This window comes from Hyaloscypha bicolor (genome assembly GCF_002865645.1).
Source record: "Hyaloscypha bicolor E unplaced genomic scaffold K444scaffold_17, whole genome shotgun sequence".
NCBI classification, from domain to species: domain Eukaryota; kingdom Fungi; phylum Ascomycota; class Leotiomycetes; order Helotiales; family Hyaloscyphaceae; genus Hyaloscypha; species Hyaloscypha bicolor.
In genome coordinates, this window is record NW_020194519.1 from 41849 (window position 1) to 61944 (window position 20096).

Consider the following 20096-nt stretch of genomic DNA (forward strand, 5'->3'; position numbering starts at 1 on the left):
ATTTATATAAATTTAATAAATTAGGCTATCCCTAGGTGAAACCTTCGAGCCTACCAGGAAAGCAAACCTGGAATGCCTCCACCAAATACCTACACCCATACCCACACCCAATACCCAATACCAAACACCCACATCACACCCACACCCCAGGAGTTTCAAGGTACACCCTCCCTGAAATTATCAGACGATGGCGACCCGTCTCAAGAAGCATCCTGTATCGCCCCCAAAAGCCACCGCGGCTCGCGACTCTGCTGTTCCAACATGTGGGTGGCCGGGTTGCTGAGGCCGTCTCTGCTTGGAAGGGTTCTCTGGTCAACCGGCCACTTGAAATAATCATTTTATAATTCAACCACGTAATATTTTTGGCTAAAACTAAAGATATACATAATTTAGATTAATAGGTCTAAGAAAATGCATATTAGAGTAAAAAGAAGTTCACGATTATGGTGCAAACTACGAAATATAGCTTTTTGAGATTTTTTGGTGTTCCTCGCTAAATTTTTAGTATGGCAGGCCGCCTGTAAATTCAGGCTTTAAACCTGATTTTAATCACTAATTTGAAGGGGAAAAATTGCGACGAATAAACTTACAAAAGCAGTTTAAATTGCTATATGGATTATTGCTATACTAAAGATCGATCTACCAAACTTGCATGCTAAAATAATTAGTGAGTAGGTTGATTTGTGGGTGGCCGGTTGACTAGGGTGGCCGGTTGACCAGGGAACCCTTCTACTGGGCCGCGTGCAAGTCGACGACCTTCGGCAACCAGGATATTTTCTCCTTTTCTCCTTTGGGTCTACGCTGAACCTTCCCTACTACCTACACGTTGAAATAAATGTTAATTGTCACCTGTTTACAAGGGTTTTATCGGCGAACTAGCTAGAATCGCAGGGTGGTCTGACCAGTCACCTGTTTACAAGGGTTTTATCGGCGAACTAGCTAGAATCGCAGGGTAGTCTGACCAGTCACCTCCCTCGGTGTCAGCCTTTCTTGCTGTATGTAGTTAAGTACTGGTTTACATTTAAACACCCCTGTAGGGAGTACACGAAATTTCGCGGGCTGAACCAATCGAATCCATTGATCTTCACGCATGTCAGATCTATCTGCGGACTGGCCTCTGACTGGCCATGGAACTCATCCGTACCCGTATATGAAGTATCTCACTCGCTAGATCCTCCTATCCGCACGCGAGGCGCTCCTTCTGGCGTAGCGGCGGTTAAGGCTGAATGCCAGATATCACCCACGCCCTCCCACTTCCCAAACATGAGCTGCCAAGCGTCGCGCATCCGTATGTTTGCTCGCATGGTCGTCGCATTCGGTATCGTTTTCTGCATCATATCTGCGCCGCTCTCAGAGCTCGATCGTCCAAACGACCGAGATACTCTCACATCTCCGTGTTCACTTCTTCCTCCTTCCGCGCTCAGAAGTCTCGATGGCTTCGCGGAAACCTCGGCAGAATCTCCCGTCCTCCATCATCCCGACATTAGAGGGCATTCCCGTCCTCAGTAAACTCTTCTCCTTTGTCAACAGCTCGTCCAACCTTTACAATTTACTTCATGACTCGAAAAACTTTACCTTCTTAGCGCCAACGAATGATGCCATCGCGCAATGGATTTCCACGGCATATGGCAATAGCACTCCTAGTGCAGACATTATCGAGGCTACTTTGTCATACCATATCCTCAACGGAAGCTGGCCAACGATAGATTTCACCAACGAGCCTCAGTTCGTGGTCACGAGCCTTACTAATTCCTCATATTCAAATGTCACAATCGTTCCAGGCGGCCAGCGAGTTGAATTGATCAATGGGCCTGGAGGTGATCCTGAGATTCTCTCGGATAACAAAACTGTTACAACTATCGCTTCTGACGAGAAGGTATGTATGCATTTAAACATCTGCGCGTAACACTAAACTCTCGACAGGACATTGTTTGTTTGAATGGCTTCGTCCAAGTTATCAACTCAGTGCTCAGTATTCCGCAACAGATTATAAATCTTGTAGCGCAGGCGCATATGTCCTACTTGATTGCGATTCTGAACAAAGCAAATGTGAGTCCTTTGCTTTTATTCATTTTGATATGTGTGAGGTGTTTATAGAGGCAACTTGATCCTGCGTACTACCTTTACATTTATCAAGAACCGTGGCACTAATTCTTAATAGTATCTCTCAGTGGATACCACAGGAATTATCGCTTTTGCCAACTTTGCCACATTTACGCCCAACATGACATTTTTTCTGCCTAATACACAAGCTGCACTCGATTGGTTCAATGGTGTTTCAACGACAATAGCTGCAGATAATCTCACCTCACTATTCAACTACCACCTAGTCCCTAACACCGTTCTATATAGCCCAGGCTTTGTGAATGGGACAGTATTGAAGAGTCACCAGGGGGACAATTTGACTATCACGAGGCTCGGAAATGATACCTACATCAACTCGGCGAAGATCCTCCAGACCGATTACATGACTGCAAATGGCGTAGTCCATACTGTCGATAGGTAGCCTCCTCCTTTCATCTATTCCTCGCATCTCCTCTCCGCAGAGACGAATCAATCTAACAAGAAACAATCCAGTTTCCTTATGCCCTTCAACCAAACCATCCCCCAACAACCACAACCGTCGAGCACCACGAACTCCTCTTCCTCCCCCTCGCCCACCCCCTCACCATCGCAACAAGGCCTCTCAACAGGCGGAATAGCCGCCATCGCCGTCGTGATCCCCGTCTTCATCCTCCTAGCCCTAGCCCTCCTCTTCTTCCTCCATCGAAAACGCAAAGCCGCTCGAAAAAGACAAACCGACTCTGCTCCCCCGCGAGAAATGGATGCGAACCCGGCTGCAAAAGAATTGGCGACGAAGGACCCAGCGGCGAAGGAGTTGAATGCTGGATATCTGCCGCATGAGTTAGCGGCTGGTTTTAGCTCGCTGCCACCGATGGAGTTGGAGTGAGAGCGGCAAGGGCGTTCCGATGCATCGTCTGCTGCGATGGAGGCCAGGAATTGGAGGTGCTAGCTTGAATGGCTATGCCTCTGGGTTCGGCTTCTCAAGACAGAAGGGGAGGTGGGGCAGTCGGTACTTTGTCGGGCAAAACATCGTTACAAAAACCCCCGATAGGGACTGTTCTGTTCCGCAATGAGGATCTGATCCAACTGGCAAGAAGAAATGAAGATCGTGATATGTAATCAGGCCCCTGGGCTTCAATTCACTTTACTTAGGATGGGGGAATAATGGCATTTGAAGGAGTATGGTGGTAGTATTTTGCGCATCGACGTCAGTATCGAGTCAAAATGGGAAAGGAAAGGATCGATTATATAATGCAAAGCAAAGAGAAAGCTTGTATATTTGTATATATAAAGTATATATATTGAATAGAGAAGAATACTTTACATCGTCCCAACGTGTTTATAACATAAAGTTCAGGTCCGCTCTCCTCTCTGAGTTTATCTGTTATTAATGAAACTCAAATGTCCTAACATCACTGCCTTCCCTCCACGCCTCTCCTTACATGATCCCGTATAGAAAACACGGTCTAACCACAATGTAGTGACCATTATCTGGTCGGATAATCAAGGGCACAGCCGAGCCATACAGATAACAAATCAAATCGCCTCGCCTCATAACATACGATCCAAATGCCATGTATCCCCCTTCTGTTACTATGAAGCGCGCTTGGTCACCGGCTACTCTTTGTACGATCGTGTTAACAAAGGTATGGTTACCTCTCGGGTCAGGTCCGTGAAGAGGATGATCAGGGAAAACCCAACCATCTGCGAGCGCAGGAGTTGAACTGCCCCAGAAAGATTATAGAATAATTTCGTGTGGACCGTTGCTTGCACACAGTCCACTTACCCAGCAGATATTTCGAACGTCCCTAATAATATCTCCTCCCAGCTGTTGGCTTCTTGAGATGTGCTCCCGTTCTTTTCCACACAAATCGAAGATAATTTCCGTCAAAGCTCAGGCGAAGACCTGAAATTCATCCACTTGATAGTTTGCGAAAAACGTCCTGGCGAATGCTTGAAGCCTCGAAACATCCGTCGGATAGGTATGTTGACAGCGTTGCGCGGCGGCCATCAACCAACAGAGGATGCGCTTACACGGCGCAGGGTACGCGTTAGACCATCCATCTATTCCCTCTTCAAAGTGAACGGATTGCACCTTATCCCATAGCACACCTTTGGCAGTCAGAGTGCCAGTTTCCAAGTCGATAGATGCTTTGGGTCTCCGAAACCGCTCTGCAATACTCTCTGCTGTGTCATGACAGATTCTCAGGTTGCTGCCCCCTTTGAAATCTGGCATCCAGGATGGAAGCTGTAACTCACTCTCGGGGCCAACTTGTCGACGTCTTGAAAGCAATCCCAGCCAGCGCAGGCTTGACCTTTGGTCAAGTAACTCCTTAGCCAGTTCCATAAGAGTTCTCTCCGGTGGTCGCGTGTAGTCCACCGTTAAGTTGAGATTTCCCGAAAGACATGTACACCAAGAAGTCCGTATATCCTATCGTGGGGATTCGTATGTCCAAAATGTCCCGTTGAGCCCAAAATGGTCTCGACAGTAACAACGTCTGGATTGTTTGGCACCGCAATATACCAATCCGAAGCCTGATTGAACGAGAGAAGAAATCGCGTGCTGTGAATTGACTGATAAAACTGGGAGACCCCGCGGTCGAATACGCCTTGAAAGAACTCTCCATCGAAATCGGCAATTAGCTCAGACATTGCCATCAATGATTTCAAGTCCGTTTTGTTGGGCCCAGACAAGACAATGCATTGCCTCGCTCGACCAATCTCCCGAATCATCCAAACGCGTCTCCAGTACTCGCGAATGATCAACTGAACGAAAGCCTGTAAGTTGGAAACGTCCACCACAATTGGCCCGGCCATCCTTACAAACAGTGTGGGTAAAAACTACTCAAGCTACTCAAGCTACTCTAGAGTAGTCTTGGGTAGAGTAAAGTAGAGTTTGAGTAGCGTAATATGGTACTTGAGTAGAGTAGAGTAGAGTACTACTCTAGAGTAACTCAAGAGTAGTCACGTGCAAGTTATATAAATATAAAAAATCAATATTTATTTAATTATTAATAAATAAATAAGGCACATATTAAGCAGTACTATATAATTTAAGCTAGAGCTTATATAAGGCTACTTAAATACCACTTTTCTTCTATAAAAACCAGATTTCCCTCCTCGAAATCTTTCTTTTCCTGCTTTTTTTCTTCTCCTTTTATGTGATGCGCACCTTAACGATCGTCCAGCTGGATTTGGTAGCCTAATTAGGCTAGTGCTTATGTGGGATCGCACTCCCTAATTAGGACTAGTGCTTCCGTACATCCAGCGGAACACTAGATTCTATGTTACGTGGCACCAGTCACGTGGTGCCACTGCACGTGACTTAGCGTGTAGCCAGTGCTTTTAGCCCGGCACACAGCCTTCAGCTCAATTCAAGCTCTTTACCACCACTGCAATATCACCTTATCGTGACATTCTATATATGGAGGCATGCGAGCTTTGGAAATGGGCATCGATTAGTTTATTACTAAGAACCAGTTCTTGGAATTAATATACTTCCATGCTTCACTCCATACTTTACTCTATATTCCACCCCTTTACCTTGACTACTTGCGTAGCACCCTGCTATATTGGGAGCCTCACATTTTACTTCTTCTAATTCGTCTTTAAATAACTCCCAGCTTTTTGAGTAAGATATTATCTTAATAGTACTCTTATTAAGTCTATTATATAATTTAAATAATAAGAGTACCTTGAGAGAAGAGTTTGCCCTTAATAGCTAAGGAAGCCTAAGAATATATTAAGGTACTACCTTGCTTACCAAGCCTTGCTACTACTTGATTGGGCAGTGCAGTAGCGCTAGACTCGGGCCACCCCGGAGCCTTATCTAATTAGGCTAGCATGTCACGTGTAACATCACGTGTAACATCACGTGCATACTACTCAACTACTCTAGAATATTCTAGAGTAGTTGAGTAGAGTATTGAGTAGAGTATGAGTAGTGAGAAATTTATTTGAGTAGAATATGAGTAGGGCCCACTACTCTACTCTACTCTACTCATTTCCCACACTGCTTACAAACAAGACAGCTTGTTGTCGATTCCGGGATGCCACTTCTCGAAATAGACTATGGAACATCTTCATAGTATTGTACCAACGTTCAGATAGTCTAAACGCCTTTTCACCCTCCTCCGCTTCTTCCCCCAACCAGGCCTTCACGATCCCGGCTTTTGAGTACACTTCACCCATAAGGGGAACTTGGCGATTTTTTTCTGATGAATCGCCTTGATTTATGCGGATTTGGTCGATCCAGTATTTCATGGGCCTTGTTCGGTCTCGCAGACGTACGAGGGCTTCCTTGAGACTTGTGGTGATCGAAAAATCTTGGTTCTCAAGCTGAATGGTAGATCTAATTTTTAGGTCTCCCCACCGATATGAGAGGGCTTCATAGTTCGGTGGGTTGATTAATGAGACCGCCGAGAGGTTGCATTGGATTGGCGAAGAGAGATACGTTGATGGGTGTATGGTTGAGGGGAAACCTGGCATAGACAGACATAATTGATTACAAAATGAGAAAATAATTAGAACGGAGTGAACACAATGACCATTGGGAACTATTATAGGAGATACAGCTCTATTTCTAAATAAAATTATAATTATTAGCTAGCTTTTATATTTAAAATATAATTATTATTTCTTTTTATTTATTTAGCTCTAATTTAATTAAATAATTTTTATATTTAGTATTTAAATTATATTAATAAAACTATTTTTTAAATACTAGAAGTTTATTTTAATTAAATAAATTAATAGATCTTATAAATAAAATTCTTAAAAAGAAATATAATTATAATATATATAGAATTATATAAAATTATATTATATATAATTAATTTCGAATATTAATTAGAGAAATTAGTAAGTTTTTTTATATTACTAATTTTATTATAGATTTTAGGCCTATAGTTCTTTAATTATATATATATATTATTAGAGTCTTTTATATAATAAAGGCTTCTCTAAATCTTATAAAAGAGATAAAAATTAGTTTTATATTAAATTTAATATTTTAGTTTTATAATTTATTAATTTGTTTTATTATTTTATTATTTATTAATAAATATCTTATAATAAGACTATAGTTTTATATAATAATAATAAAATATAATAATTATTAAAAGTTAAGAATAAAAAAAAACTTATATAACTAAAAATAGCTTTAAAATAAAAATAAATAAGGCTTATTATAATTAATAAGAGATTATTTCTAGTTTTTAGATTAAGGATTTAGATTATTAGAATAATTAAAAATAATAACTAGTAATTTTTAAAAGCAGATATTAGAAGTTATTATATAAAGTAAATTAAGGCATATATACTTATAAGTAAAGTTTAATAAATAGTCGAGGCTATGTAAAATATTAATAAAACTAGTTAAATTCAGTAGCTAAAACCGCGGTAATCAGTTATATGGCTAGGACTTTAACTATCTAGAGGGTATATATCGTATACGGGATAAGGGGCTTGGAGACCTTCTTGCTGTCACTAGCATGTGGTAAATCCCCTCGGACTCTTTTCTTTCTCGAAAAGGCCGCGAGACAAACCTAGATTCAGTGATCACCCAATATGCAACCAAGGATGCACGATTACAAAAGAGGGAAAGCAAACCTCTTCGTCAAATCCTCTCGTTTATCAAACACAATCTTGCGAATGCGATGCGTCGAGCTCTCCAACACCTTGCACAGCTCCTCACACGCATCGAGCGCCTCCTTGACCTTCCCCTGATGCTCCCAGAACAGCACGTACTGGTAGAAGGCAAAGATCCACGAACCGTGGTAGCCCTTGATGGCGCCATCTGTTCGCACGGAGTCGGCGTACTTGTCGCGGTCGAGCACGAACTTGAAGATGGCTTTGGCTTCTTCGTACCGTTTCTGCGCCGTGAGGATGATTGCTAAGCGCAACTTGGCGGCTAGGACGCCGTGGTGGGTTTCCCCAAGGTTGCGTTCTCCCACGGGCAATCCCTTTCTAATGATGCGTTCTGCTTCCTCGTGATCGCCCATCGTGTGCTTGACGTACGCAAGGTTTGACATTGCTATCAGCGTGAATGGCTGCTCCCGCCCCAGTAACTTGGTGCGCTCCTCGAGGACCTCCTCCATAAGCGCGTGTGCTTCGTCTAGATACGCCCCGCCAATCTCGCGGTAGGCCATCGCAATGTTCTCTTTCGCAGCTAGCGTTCGCTCATCCGTGGGTCCCAACTTGGTTTTCATCCCTTTCAACGCCTCCAAGTGGCATTCTACAGCCTTGTCAAACTCGAATTTGTGCCAGAAGACCGCGCCGAGGTTGTCGATGGCAGACAGGGTGTCTGGGTGATCCGATCCGTGCGTCTTGCGCATTCCTTGGATGGCTCGTGAATGCATCTCTTCGGCCTCCGGCAACCGGCCCTGCAGAACGCGGATAGACCCCAAGCTGTCCATTATCTCGAGTGTTATTTGATGTCCTTCTCCCAGGGAGTTTATTGCTGCTTGGAGCACCTGCTCATTCAGGGTTCCTGCCTCGTTGAAACGTCCCTTGAGCAAGTACGTCCTTGCCAGATACTTGCAAATCCGTATTGAGGCTTCATGTTCCCACCCGAGATTCGGCACGAGAAAGTCTTTCACTGCTTGCTGGAGTGCCAGGGCTTCGTCCCATTTGCCACATATGGTGTATACATAGCTGAACTTTCCGCATTGCAGTGCTTGGTTGCGATCGACCACCTCGAGATCAGACTTGGGGACGACCACTGGCCAGATCCTGAAGAACCGCGTCTGATTTTTTCGGATCTTGGCCACGATCTCGCTTTGCCGCTTGCGCAGGTTCATGATGTGAAGCAGCAGGCTCCTATGGAACTCGAGTTCTTCCTTGGGAGGGGTTCCTTGCAGCGGGAGTGAGATGCTGTTAGTTATGGTGTTCTTCGCAGCCTGCGCCCAGATGGCCTTTTCTCCTAAGCTCATTTGTGGCCTCTCGCGCACCCAGACGTGAACCAAGGGATGCATCGCGTAGCTGTGGGTCGCTTCCTGATAGGTGATTAATGAGTATTGAGTCAGCACCTTCATTCCACTCCGAAGCCGTGATTCAAACTCGGGGATTGTTATGCTTTCATCGAGGACATCGCGGAGCATTTGCGGCAACACTGGCTGACTTCGATCCTTCAACACTTCGATCCGTAATGCAAATAGCAACTCCCTCAAAGTTAACTCTCTCAGCCTTTGTGTCCATGGCTTCGGCTTATCATCTTTTCCCACGGGCTTCGGTACAGTGTTCCTTGCTGCAGCGATAAGCAGGTCAAGTCTGATATTCTCGCGATTGAAGAAGGAGAATATTCTAAGCAGGTCAATGGCATCTCTGTTACGGCTGGTCCTCTCCTCCCCCGCTCCCCTTTCCAGTCTTCTGTACAATATTTCGTAGCTGGAATACACACCCATATATGTCTGGTCATCTTCGCTATCGTCCGAATCAGGATGCCTGGGCCTTCTCGCTCTTGTCTGCTTTTTCGTTTGGCGGATATTATCCCAGACCGTCTCAAAGTATTCGAGGTAGCTTCCAAGCTCGCACAACCGATTCGCGATTGCGGATCCTGCATGGATAAGAGCAAGTGGGAGGTAGCCAAGAGCTTTGGTGATCCTGCCCGCTCCGTCCATTGTCTTCGTGTCCCACGGGCTCTCAACCTGGGCTGCTTTTAGTAACAGATGTGTCGCAGCACGGCTCTCCAGTTGCTCAAATACGAATGATTTTCGTCCAACGGTGCCATGCTTGGTATTTTCCGGGACCCGAGTGGTCACGAGAATAAAGCCTCGCTCGCCAGCGGGAAAGAGATCTGCAATGTTGAGGTAAGGGTCGTCTGAGTTGTCGATGATAAGGAGCCATGGAACTTCTAAGCTGGCGAGCCATGCCTTGGCAGCGCGTTCGTTGGGTTCAACGCCACCTATCTCGGCGATCAAGGCGAAGCCCTCTTTCGCAGTTTCGTGCGAAGCGGCATTGATTGAGAAGACACCCCAGAACCTGTACGCATGTGTTAATCGTGGTCATGTATACTTGTTGTACCAATCCATAACTCACTTCTGTCGATTGACTTGAGCAAACCGACAACAAAACTCCGTCTTGCCCGAGCCGCCGAGCCCTTGTATCACGAATCGTTTCTGCACAGTGTCTGACTCGAGTGAGTAATCACCCTCAAGAGTCTTTCCAAGCTCCTGCAAGAGTTCTTCTCGGCCTGTGAAGATACTGCTGACAGAACGGGGAGGCATGAAGTGCTTGTTGAGCGGCTTGCTGATTACCGCTGCTGCAGCTTCGATTGTTTCCAGAAGCTATGCACAATTAGACTATTGAATGTTCCAATCAAGTGTTAGAGAAGACCTACTCCTCGGCTGTTAGTAGCTCTATGTTGAGATCTGAGGACCTTGATTTGGTATTCAAGTTGGGACTCCTTCTCGAGAAGCTTATCAGCTTTGCCGGAAAGACTTTCAGTTGCCTTAAGAGAGTGTCTGGAGTAGAAGCTGCACGAAAGATTAGTATAAAGTTAGCCCTGAGACGACATCGAATGGGCGAGCTTACATATCAAGAGCAGTCAGGCACACCTGAGAGCTTTGATGGTACTTGGAGAGACTCTGGTGGAATTTTGATAGTTGCGGATCCGTGGACTGCCGTCTGACCGTTTTCCGAATTCCATCGATTTTGCCTGTGGGCTTGACCTGCTGGCTCTTGCCTATAATTTTTCTAACTTCGTCTTCGAGCTTCGCTACGACGTCCGTGCAGCCTCGTGTGTTTTCCTCGATGTTCTTCCATATCCTGCTGAGTTCAGGCGCTTGGTCCAGACCCGAGATCAAGCCAGCTTCGGCCGTCTTCTTCTGAAGCTCTCGTATCACCGAGTTGATTCCATGTAGCGCGTCGATCTCGTCTCGCAGGCCCTCGAGGTCAGATTCTATGTCCTTCGCAGCCCCCTTCACATCGCTCAAGTACGAGCCGACCCTCCAGCACACATCAAGAAGACCAACAGTTCCAGCGATAATAGAAAGAGGATCCGCCATAGCGCATGCCGGCTGTAGTGAGTATGTTGATTATTCTTTGTGGCCTGCTGTCTTTGTCGTAGCTGTAGCTGTAGCTGCAGGCGTCGCTATCGGAAGGATACTCACTTTTGACCACGGGGGTCCGTTCGTATCCGGAAGTTGATTTCCGATTCCCACCCATGCGCGGGGGCCCAGTTAACCTTAGCTAAATAGAGGGGAAGTACAGAGGGGCTGAAGCGACACCTGCACCTGCACCTGCAGCTGCAGTTCCCCGGGGGTCTTACCAATTGAGTTTAAGCAGAGGCTGGAATCTTCTCGACCACACCCTTCTGGACACGAGTGCAGTCGTGTCATGGCTTGCAGCGATCCTCTTGTTTCGAAGTTTCGATATCTTCTGGGCACGAGTGCAGGATCTTCAGGTTACATTGCAGCTCAACAAAGCTGACTATGAGGCCGAAGTGTCCTCGCAATGCCACTCACTCCGGCCGCCCCCACCCTCCTCAAAGGCCTCCCCGTCGCCGGATGGGTCCATGGGTGTGAACGAATCCCTTCTGATTCGATGTTCCTGCCGCCCCGCCGCCAGCCCCTCTGCTTGCAACATTGCGATGAAACAGGCAGCTAACAACACGCAATTATCCTGGCTGACGTTGGAGTACAAGATTCAATGATTCACCCCGCGCCGAGAGGCTCCGCGACTTTTTGGCGAACGTGGCTGCTGACAAGCTTCTCATCTCCTCGCAGTCAGTCGCCTTCACACCTCGCAATTACTACCAACTCCACGTCCGGTTCGCAGGAAACATGGACGGGATCACTCCCAAAAGCATTCTAGGGCCGTCGCTCTTACTGCTCATCGCTTATCTATTCCTCCGCCGCTATCAAGCTCAAAAAGTGAGGCGTCCTCGGAAAGTGCATACTTGTTGTTAACCCCTCGAAGGCAGACTCGTTGTACATCCGCCAACACAATTGCCAGCCCCTCAAAACGCTACCGTACAAATGGCCTCTCGCGCTCGACCTCCTATACGAAGCGTACCGTCAAGCCATGGAAGGGCGCATCCTGCGCTTTTTCAGTAATTTAGTCGCGCCCATGCCGCCCACATTCGAACAGAAGCTTTTGGGGCTGAGTGGGATTGATACAGTCGATCCCAAGAACATCGAAGCGGTTTTGGGCACACAATTTAATAGTGCGTCTACTGCCTGCGCCTCTCCTTTTCTCGTGAAAGACCCTACTAATCAGGCAACTTAATGAAGATTTTGGAATGGGCGACCGTCCTGATGTCTGGCGACCCCTCATGGGGCCCGGAATATTCACCCAAGATGGCGACGACTGGAAGCACTCGCGCGACATGCTGCGGCCCCTCTTCCAATCTAAACGATTCGACAATTTCGTCGAAGTGCAAGAATCTGCCGAAGCGCTCCTCAAATGCATCCCCGATGGGAAGGTCGTCGATTTCCAGCCGCTATTCTTCCGCTTTACACTCGATACCACGACGTATCTGCTCTTCGGAAGGTCGATAAGATCGCTCGCGGATAATAATGAAGAAGCTGAAGCTTTTGGAGACAGCTTTCGGGTTTCGCAGAATTACCTTGCGCATCGGGGGAGATTGGGGCCGTTACATTGGTTGCTGAACACCAAGGAGTTCCGAGATTCCAACGCGACAGTGCATCGGTGGATTGATGGGGAGATTAAAGAAGCGCTTGCCAACTCGAGCAAGGAAGCGGATGAGAGGTCGACGAAGCCGACGGACTACGGCTTCCTGGGAAGCATGATGAAGGAGACCAGGGATCCCAAGGCACTGCGCGATGCGTTGCTGAACATTTTGCTTGCGGGGAGGGACACAACGGCCTGCATGCTGACATGGACGATGCGATTGCTGGTATCGCACGAGAAAGTGATGGCGAAGCTTCAAGACGAGATCGAATCTGTCGTGGGGGTGGGGGAGGACGCGCGACACCCGGATCGGACTGACATGAAAAAGATGCTCTACCTGTCGTATGTCTTAAAGGAAGGTCGGTTTCCCAGCGCGCCTCGTGCCTCGTGCCTCGTGCTTTGTCCCTCTTGCTGCATCCACTGGGCACTGCTAATGCTAATGCTAATGCTAATGCGAATGCGCTGCAAACAGTTCTTCGGCTCTACCCTTCCGTGCCGCTGAATTCGCGCGCCGCAACGAAGACAACCGTCCTGCCTACTGGCGGGGGCGCAGACGGCAAAGCACCTGTCTTCGTTAAGAAAGGGGCCCCCATCGGCTACGCCGTATACATCATGCACCGTCGCAAGGAGCTGTATGGGAGCGACGCCGAAGCGTTCCGTCCCGAGCGCTGGGACCCCAATGTCGACAACGAGGTGAACCTCAAGGGCATCGGGTGGGGATACCTGCCTTTCAATGGCGGGCCACGGGTGTGTATTGGGCGTAAGACTTCTTCTCCTTCTGCTTCTTCTTCTTCTTCTTCTTCTTCTTCTTCTTCTTCTTCTTCGTCTTCCTCTTCTTCGTCTTCTTCTTCGTGCGTGAACGTGTGGGTGTGCGTGTCTGTCTATCCGTAGCTTACCGGTTGCAGAGGAGTTTGCCCTCCTCGAGGCCTCATATGCAATCATCAGGATCCTGCAGACTTTCAAGCGCTTCGAGCGCGACCCGGCCAGAGATATCCCGGAAGTGGGGCAGGAACGCCAAGACGTCACGCTGGTACTAGCGAGCGGTGAAGGCTGCTGGCTGCGCGCCTCCACGTGACATTTCAAATATATGCAATTTGGGATTTGGGATCTGGGACTTGGGATCTGGGATTTGGGAGTTAGGCCGACACCACTGGTACCACAAGGATAATAGACTCCATAGAGCGTTGCGCGGGGGAGCAACTGCCTGATGTTTATCTAAGATTTACTTAGTACTTGGTGGCCGCGTCCGGGAGCGTCCGCCGCCGGTACAATCTTCACAGCTAAACGAAACCTTAATAGACGTCGTTGGAAGCTGCGACCACTTAGAGAATTGTGCCCAGAACCCGCCAATTGACCCTGGCGCTGGTTTGTTGGAACAGCAACGTGCATCTGAGGCTCAGCAGAAGCCGAACCCAATGACCAAGCAAAAGTCACACCTCCCAAACTGCCGCGCGGGGTGGGACATTGGTCGTGTATTTTCCTGAGTGAGCCGTTCTGTGCTTTCCTAGTAACAGGGCAGACGTTCCAGTTGGTATCATGACGCGCCTTCTTTGCCAAAGCATTATCTCAGGCTTTTGGCCAGCGGATTGTCTCACAATTTCCCAGGTTTCTGAGATCACAATTCACTCTCTGTCAAGGAACTCCAATGTTTGATCTTGAGTTGAATCTTTTACATTGCTGAACTTAAATGCCCAGCCATTTCTCAGCTGAAGCCATACCCACTCCCTGGCATTCTTCTTTCCGGGCTCCCCTCCTCCACATTCCAGTATTCCTCTCCGAAATCACCGATTACCAGATCCTATCTGGGTGTGCCGTGAACGTAACGAATCCAAGATACGAAAAGCAAATTTCCGTCACCTTATGTGGAGATCTAACATCGGAGACTTTACAGACCGCGGCTTCTGCTCTGTCGATGTCCCTGAGGCGTGTGGAGTTTGTGATTGAACTACTCGGACTTGTAGTGTCAGCAAAGAGAATCGTGCTAAAGTTTGGGTATACGCAGCTACCCACAGCTTGATGTGCCTGAGAGTTCTCTACCACGCGCTTTTCGCGGAGACTTGGTGCTTCGTGCTAAGAGACCCACACATCAGCAGACGTAAACAAAGGCAGGCAGGCGCGCTCCGCAATACAAGCAATCGGGCACTCACAAGACGTGAGGGCTTCATGATATGAGATGCCAAAGAGCGCGACGGCGATCAGGAAAATGGCCGCTCCGACGTTGACGAGCGCTGAAGTTGACGGCGCCAAGCTGGCTAGAATAGAAGTCGACATTGTCGCTGGCTGCTCTCGGTCGGTCTCAATGGAGGAATAGCTTGATTGTGCTCGGACGACCCTGAGTGCTGAGTGTCGTTTCGTAGATGTGTGCAAAATGTCCAGGTCTTGCAAGAGGCCTGGTTTTCGTGGCCGCAGTGTTATCCATAGCTGAACACAGCAGCCAATCGCGAGGTCATGTCCGTTAATCACGTGATTAAAACCCCTGATGGGGGCCACTGCGCCGACAGGGGCAGCAGTCGCTTGAATCTTTTCACCGCCTGTTCCTGTTCCTGTTCTTGTCTGCCCATTCCCTTCTTGCTTCCCACCCCAAGATCGTGGGCATCCCACTCTCGTTTCCCCGTTGCCCTCCCTCCTCGACCCCTTTCACGCGGCGCCTCTGTTCGTACATTCGTTCGCAAACGCCGAGAGCGCAATTGCCATGGCAGAGCCAGGGTCTTCTCGTCCGACGGCGAATGGTGCTGTGAAGGAGCCTGTGCAAAAGACACACACAGAAGGCTCCATGAAACGTCAAGCTCCTGCTCCATCACGACACTTCCTCGACTGGGTCCTGAAATATCAAATCCGTAGGTCGCTCCTCCCAATTGATTGCTCAAAACTCCAATTGACCTGTGAACTCTCCAGCGCTCTCGTCGTCGCTGATGCTTTTCGTGATCGCCCTTCACGCCTTTTCCCCACAATCACGAATTTACACGCGAAAATTCCTGCAACTTTCATACCCCTCAAATGCGGAGCACACCTACACCCAAGGTCTCGACGATGTATATTTCGTGTTCGCATGGGTTGTCACCTTCACTGCTCTTCGTGCCTTCTCAATTGAGCACATCCTGCAACCTCTTGCTGGTCCTTTAGGCGTTGCCCCCAAGAATCATCTGCGCTTTGCTGAGCAAGGCTGGCTTGTGCTATATTATGGCTACTTCTGGACTTTGGGCATGGTATGTTTCTGGATCCATTTATAGCTACCTGCACAAGCTTGGAGGCAGAATGAATGCTGACCCCGAGAACTACAGTACCTCTGGTATAACTCCGTTTACTGGCTCAACAATGCCGAAATCTGGACTGCCTGGCCAGCGCGAGAGATGTCCGGACTGTTTAAATGGTACTATCTTGCACAATTGGCATTCTGGATCCAGCAAATACTCGTTATCCACATCGAAAAGCGCAGGAAAGATCACGCACAAATGCTCACCCACCACATCATCACCTGCACACTGATTTCCATCACCTACGTGTACCGCTACACGCGGGCCGCAAACGTGGTTCTGTGCCTCATGGATGTCGTAGACTTGTTGTTACCGGTAAGAATTGCTAGCTTCGAGCTTTCCCCATATCTAGCGCAAACTCTAATGTCTTGGTACCGTCTGGCAGATCGCCAAAATCCTCCGCTACCTCCGCCATGAGACCGCCTGCAACATAGCCTTTGGCGTCTTTGTTGTGGCTTGGTTTATAGCGCGCCATGTCATGTACCTCATGCTTTGCTACGATATCTGGGTCGATGTTCCGGGACCCAGAACTATGCTGTTTGGTTGTTACAACGGCGCGACCAGCGAGCTCATTCCGGATATGCCTGCGCACCCCGATACCTTTGCCCATCTCCTGTGGCCGTTTCAGAACCTGGACGGAGTCATCTGCTTGAATCAGGAAGTGAAGTACATATTTCTCGGTATGTTACTTTCGCTGCAGACTTTGAGTATGATATGGTTCGGTATGATTGTGAAGCTCATTGCCGGCATGGTGGTCGGTGGGAAGGTGGAAGATGTTCGGAGTGATGATGAAGATGAGGAGGAGGTTGATGGCCGAGAAGCAGCCGAGGGGAGACGGCAGATGAATGTCACCGACTTGAATGTCTGTGTAGGAGGTGGTGACGAAATGGAGAGCATGAGCGTTGGGCTGTCGAAAAAGCAGTTGCCGACCCAGAAACCTAGAGTCTCGGTCACGAGTGGAAGGCGGAGACTTGGGGTCACGGAAAATAGTAAGGAGTTACTGAATAGAATTGGATGCGAGAAGCCCATATGAGTGGAGAGAGATTGGGTCATTGGACGAACGAGGGACATCGGAAGGGGAGGACGGGTCCGCATGGCTTTATACCCCCCAGGCCAAGTCGATTTGGCTGAGATCTCAGAATTTCATTCCTCCTACCAACCAAGCTGTTCGAGGCGTCTCCTTTTGCGAATAAGGTCTAGTGATAGAACTTTGAACTGCTAGATATGGATCTCATGATTTTAGAAGACATCGAATTCACAAGAACCCGTTTTGCATCACCGGTTCTGTGATCTTAGATTACATCCATGATTCATTACAAAGATATCTTACCACCCGTCCAAAGACAATGCAATGACTTACGCCTCTATCCCTCACCGCTCAAAATGCCGGACCTATTTGCTGCAACAAATCCCCACACCATCTAATTGCCAACTCCTCGCTTTCTAAGCAAGCATAGACATTTATTCACCCACCCACTCATCTCGTCTTCTCCACCTTCTCCGCAAAGAAATACACCTCACTCCCCACATCCTTCTCCTCCACATACCTACACCTATTATAATTCTTCCAAAACGCCCACAGAAACGGCGTTTCGGTATCACTTTTATAATGGCTGCCCATTACTCTCTTGATCGCTTGGGAAGCTTCGCGCGCGTGGTAGAAGGGGATGCGTGACGCGTGGTGGTGCAGCACGTGGTACTCGATCACGCCGTGGAAGAGCACGTGCCCGATGAACCCGAAGTCCCGGTCGACGGCTGATGCTGCGCCGCGCAGGAAGGTCCAGGATTTGGTGGGGTAGTAGGGGAGTGTCGGGTCGGTGTGTTGGAGGAAGGTGATTGTTACTAGAAGGGGATTTTGAGTCAGCCTATTTTCGTCACTTCGAAGGGACGCCAAATTTTGGATCTTGGGGGACTGGGACTCGATGGCCTTCCAAACTTCGGAAACCTGCATCGTGATGGGAGAGACGGCGAAATATGGTGTGGGGGACCGTAAGGAGGGAGGGCAAAGAACGCACATATCCAGTGGTTAGTCCACAGCCACGGCGCACCATAGAATAAGAAGACATTGCTCGCCCCGAAATAACGGCACGCGGCCCACAACACAGCACCCACGAGCCCGACGCCAAGATCGCTCAGAATGATATCATCCCTGTTCTCCGGCTTGAAGTTCGGTCCATCGCCACCGAAATAGAAGTGGCTCCTCTTCCACCACTCGACCGCGCGCATCCGCGGCAGCGCGAAGTTGTTCAGGATGAGGTAGAGCGGCCAGGCGATAAGTTGGTGTCCAATGAGGATCAGGAGGTTGACCAAAGGCATGTCTTCGATCAGATCCCAGTACGTAAACAGGAATTCTGGGGCGCGGGCCTCGCGGGCAGCAAGCCAGACGTCTTTCGTGTCAGGGACGAAGGCCACGTCCCGCTCGATGTTATTTGTGGATTTGTGGTGCGTGGAGTGCGTGAAGCGCCATGAGTGGTAGGGGACCAGCAGCAGCGAGTGGATGAAAAGCCCCGCGGTGTTGTTGAATGCTTTGGAGGGTGAGAGGGCGCCGTGCCCGCACTCGTGGGCCAATTCCCAGACGCCTGTGAAGAGGAGGCCTTGGATTATTGAATATGCTACCCATGCGCTGACGCGGAGAGGATGGGTCGGCAGGAACGGAATCTGCGTGGCAAGGCCGAAGAGTATGCCGATGAAGAGGAAGTCTCGGAGGATGTAGAAGAATGAGAGGAGCGTGTTTCGTTGGAAACAGTGAGGTGGGATGGCGTCGTGGATTTCCTTCATGGTGTAGGTGGGCGGTGTGAAAAACGGTTTCGAGGGCTGCTCGTGACTCTCGACGGATGCGCCTTCCACTAAGGTGGTGGCGGGATGAGTTGATTCTGGCATGCTGTAAGTCCCCAGTGATAAGACACAAAGGATTCACGGAAAAGGGAAAATAGATGATTCGAGAGAAGACCTACGAGGAGCTCTGAGACTTTGCTGAAATAACCTTAAAACTAGTGGCGCACCACAGACATGCGGGATTAGTCAGCTTACCCCCTTACGGGGCCAGTTCCTTACATACCGTCCCCGCCCCGTAAGGGCACCTCCCTGGCTAAGGAACTGCATAAGGAACCGCACCAAAAGTTTACACCAATTATTAGGGCTGAAAATCTGCCCCAATTATTTGGGTTTATAATTAGCCCCAATTATTAGGGCTCAAAATCAACCCCAATTATTAGGGCTCAAAACCTGCTTCAATTATTGGGGCTCATAATTAGCCCCAATTATTGGGATTTATAATTAGCTCTAATTATTAGAACTTATAATTAGCCTCAATTATTAGAACTTATAATTAGCTCTAATTATTAGGGCTTAAAATTAATTCTAATTATTAGAAGCTCATAATTAGCCCCAATTATTGGGATTTATAATTAGCTCTAATTATTAGAGCTCATAATTAGCCCCAATTATTGGGATTTATAATTAGCTCTAATTATTAGAAACTTATAATTAGCCTCAATTATTAGAACTTATAATTAGCTCTAATAATTTAGGCTTAAATTAATTCTAAAATTAAGTTCCTAGATTATATTAGAGGCTCTATATAATTAGCCTTAATTATTAGAACTTATAATTAGACTCTAATTATTGAGGCTTATAATTAGGCCTTAATTATTAGCAACTTATAATTAATCTCTATCTAATTCTCCATTTGCTAATAATTCTATTTCTAATAATTCCTCATTCTAATAATTCTTTCCTAATAATTCTATTCTAGATAATTTATCTGAGTAAATAATTCTATTCTAATAATTCTATTCTAATAATTCTATTCTAATAAATCTATTCTAATTATTAGGATTTAAAATCTGTTTTAATTATTAGAACTTATAATTAGCTCTAATTATTTAAGCTTAAAAATAAATTATATTTATTTAAGTATAAAAATAAATTCTAATTATTAGAATTCAAAATTTGCTTTAATTATTTGAGTTTAAAAATAGACTTTAATTATTTAAATTTATAATTAATACTAATTATTAAAACTTAAAATCTATTCTAATTATTTAAATTTAAAAATAGTTCTAATTATTTAGATTTATAATAAAAATAGTTCTAATTATTTAGATTTATAATAAAAATAATAAAAATAATAAAAATAATAAAAAT

The 20096-nt window shown here is 47.1% G+C and overlaps 7 protein-coding genes across 7 annotated transcripts; 4 read left to right on the forward strand and 3 right to left on the reverse strand.

Moving 5' to 3' along the window:
- The first annotated feature begins 1270 nt into the window (after window positions 1-1270).
- Window positions 1271-3396, forward strand: K444DRAFT_659891 (FAS1 domain-containing protein). The gene is made up of 4 exons (XM_024886402.1): window positions 1271-1876; window positions 1924-2049; window positions 2162-2502; window positions 2578-3396. Exons 1-4 carry the CDS (start codon window positions 1433-1435, stop codon window positions 2948-2950), a joined length of 1284 nt encoding a protein of 427 aa, XP_024741520.1. The 5' UTR covers window positions 1271-1432; the 3' UTR covers window positions 2951-3396.
- A 1050-nt stretch (window positions 3397-4446) lies between these two features.
- K444DRAFT_581984 (uncharacterized protein) lies at window positions 4447-6594 on the reverse strand (the record flags this gene model as incomplete). Its single annotated transcript, XM_024877771.1, has 3 exons — window positions 6161-6594; window positions 5657-5687; window positions 4447-4830 (listed from the first exon to the last, which is right to left on the reverse strand). Exons 1-3 carry the CDS (start codon window positions 6550-6552, stop codon window positions 4447-4449), a joined length of 807 nt encoding a protein of 268 aa, XP_024741521.1. The 5' UTR covers window positions 6553-6594.
- An 814-nt stretch (window positions 6595-7408) lies between these two features.
- Window positions 7409-11226, reverse strand: K444DRAFT_553817 (TPR-like protein). The gene is made up of 4 exons (XM_024876630.1): window positions 10597-11226; window positions 10403-10538; window positions 10102-10349; window positions 7409-10044 (listed from the first exon to the last, which is right to left on the reverse strand). The coding sequence occupies exons 1-4, from the start codon at window positions 11067-11069 to the stop codon at window positions 7653-7655; spliced, it is 3249 nt and encodes a 1082-aa protein (XP_024741522.1). The 5' UTR covers window positions 11070-11226; the 3' UTR covers window positions 7409-7652.
- A 200-nt stretch (window positions 11227-11426) lies between these two features.
- On the forward strand, window positions 11427-14073 carry K444DRAFT_553820 (cytochrome P450). Its single transcript, XM_024876631.1, has 5 exons — window positions 11427-11936; window positions 11983-12229; window positions 12297-13055; window positions 13169-13456; window positions 13602-14073. The coding sequence occupies exons 1-5, from the start codon at window positions 11847-11849 to the stop codon at window positions 13769-13771; spliced, it is 1554 nt and encodes a 517-aa protein (XP_024741523.1). The 5' UTR covers window positions 11427-11846; the 3' UTR covers window positions 13772-14073.
- A 501-nt stretch (window positions 14074-14574) lies between these two features.
- On the forward strand, window positions 14575-14902 carry K444DRAFT_608328 (uncharacterized protein). The gene has a single exon (XM_024879358.1). The coding sequence runs from the start codon at window positions 14713-14715 to the stop codon at window positions 14866-14868; it is 156 nt and encodes a 51-aa protein (XP_024741524.1). The 5' UTR covers window positions 14575-14712; the 3' UTR covers window positions 14869-14902.
- Window positions 14903-15388: 486 nt separating this feature from the next.
- Window positions 15389-16983, forward strand: K444DRAFT_640485 (putative longevity-assurance protein; the record flags this gene model as incomplete). Its single annotated transcript, XM_024884502.1, has 4 exons — window positions 15389-15533; window positions 15592-15902; window positions 15978-16265; window positions 16336-16983. The coding sequence occupies 4 exons, from the start codon at window positions 15389-15391 to the stop codon at window positions 16981-16983; spliced, it is 1392 nt and encodes a 463-aa protein (XP_024741525.1).
- Window positions 16984-17217: 234 nt separating this feature from the next.
- Window positions 17218-18910, reverse strand: K444DRAFT_608329 (uncharacterized protein). The gene is made up of 2 exons (XM_024879359.1): window positions 17966-18910; window positions 17218-17792 (listed from the first exon to the last, which is right to left on the reverse strand). The coding sequence occupies exons 1-2, from the start codon at window positions 18828-18830 to the stop codon at window positions 17428-17430; spliced, it is 1230 nt and encodes a 409-aa protein (XP_024741526.1). The 5' UTR covers window positions 18831-18910; the 3' UTR covers window positions 17218-17427.
- Window positions 18911-20096: the final 1186 nt, after the last annotated feature.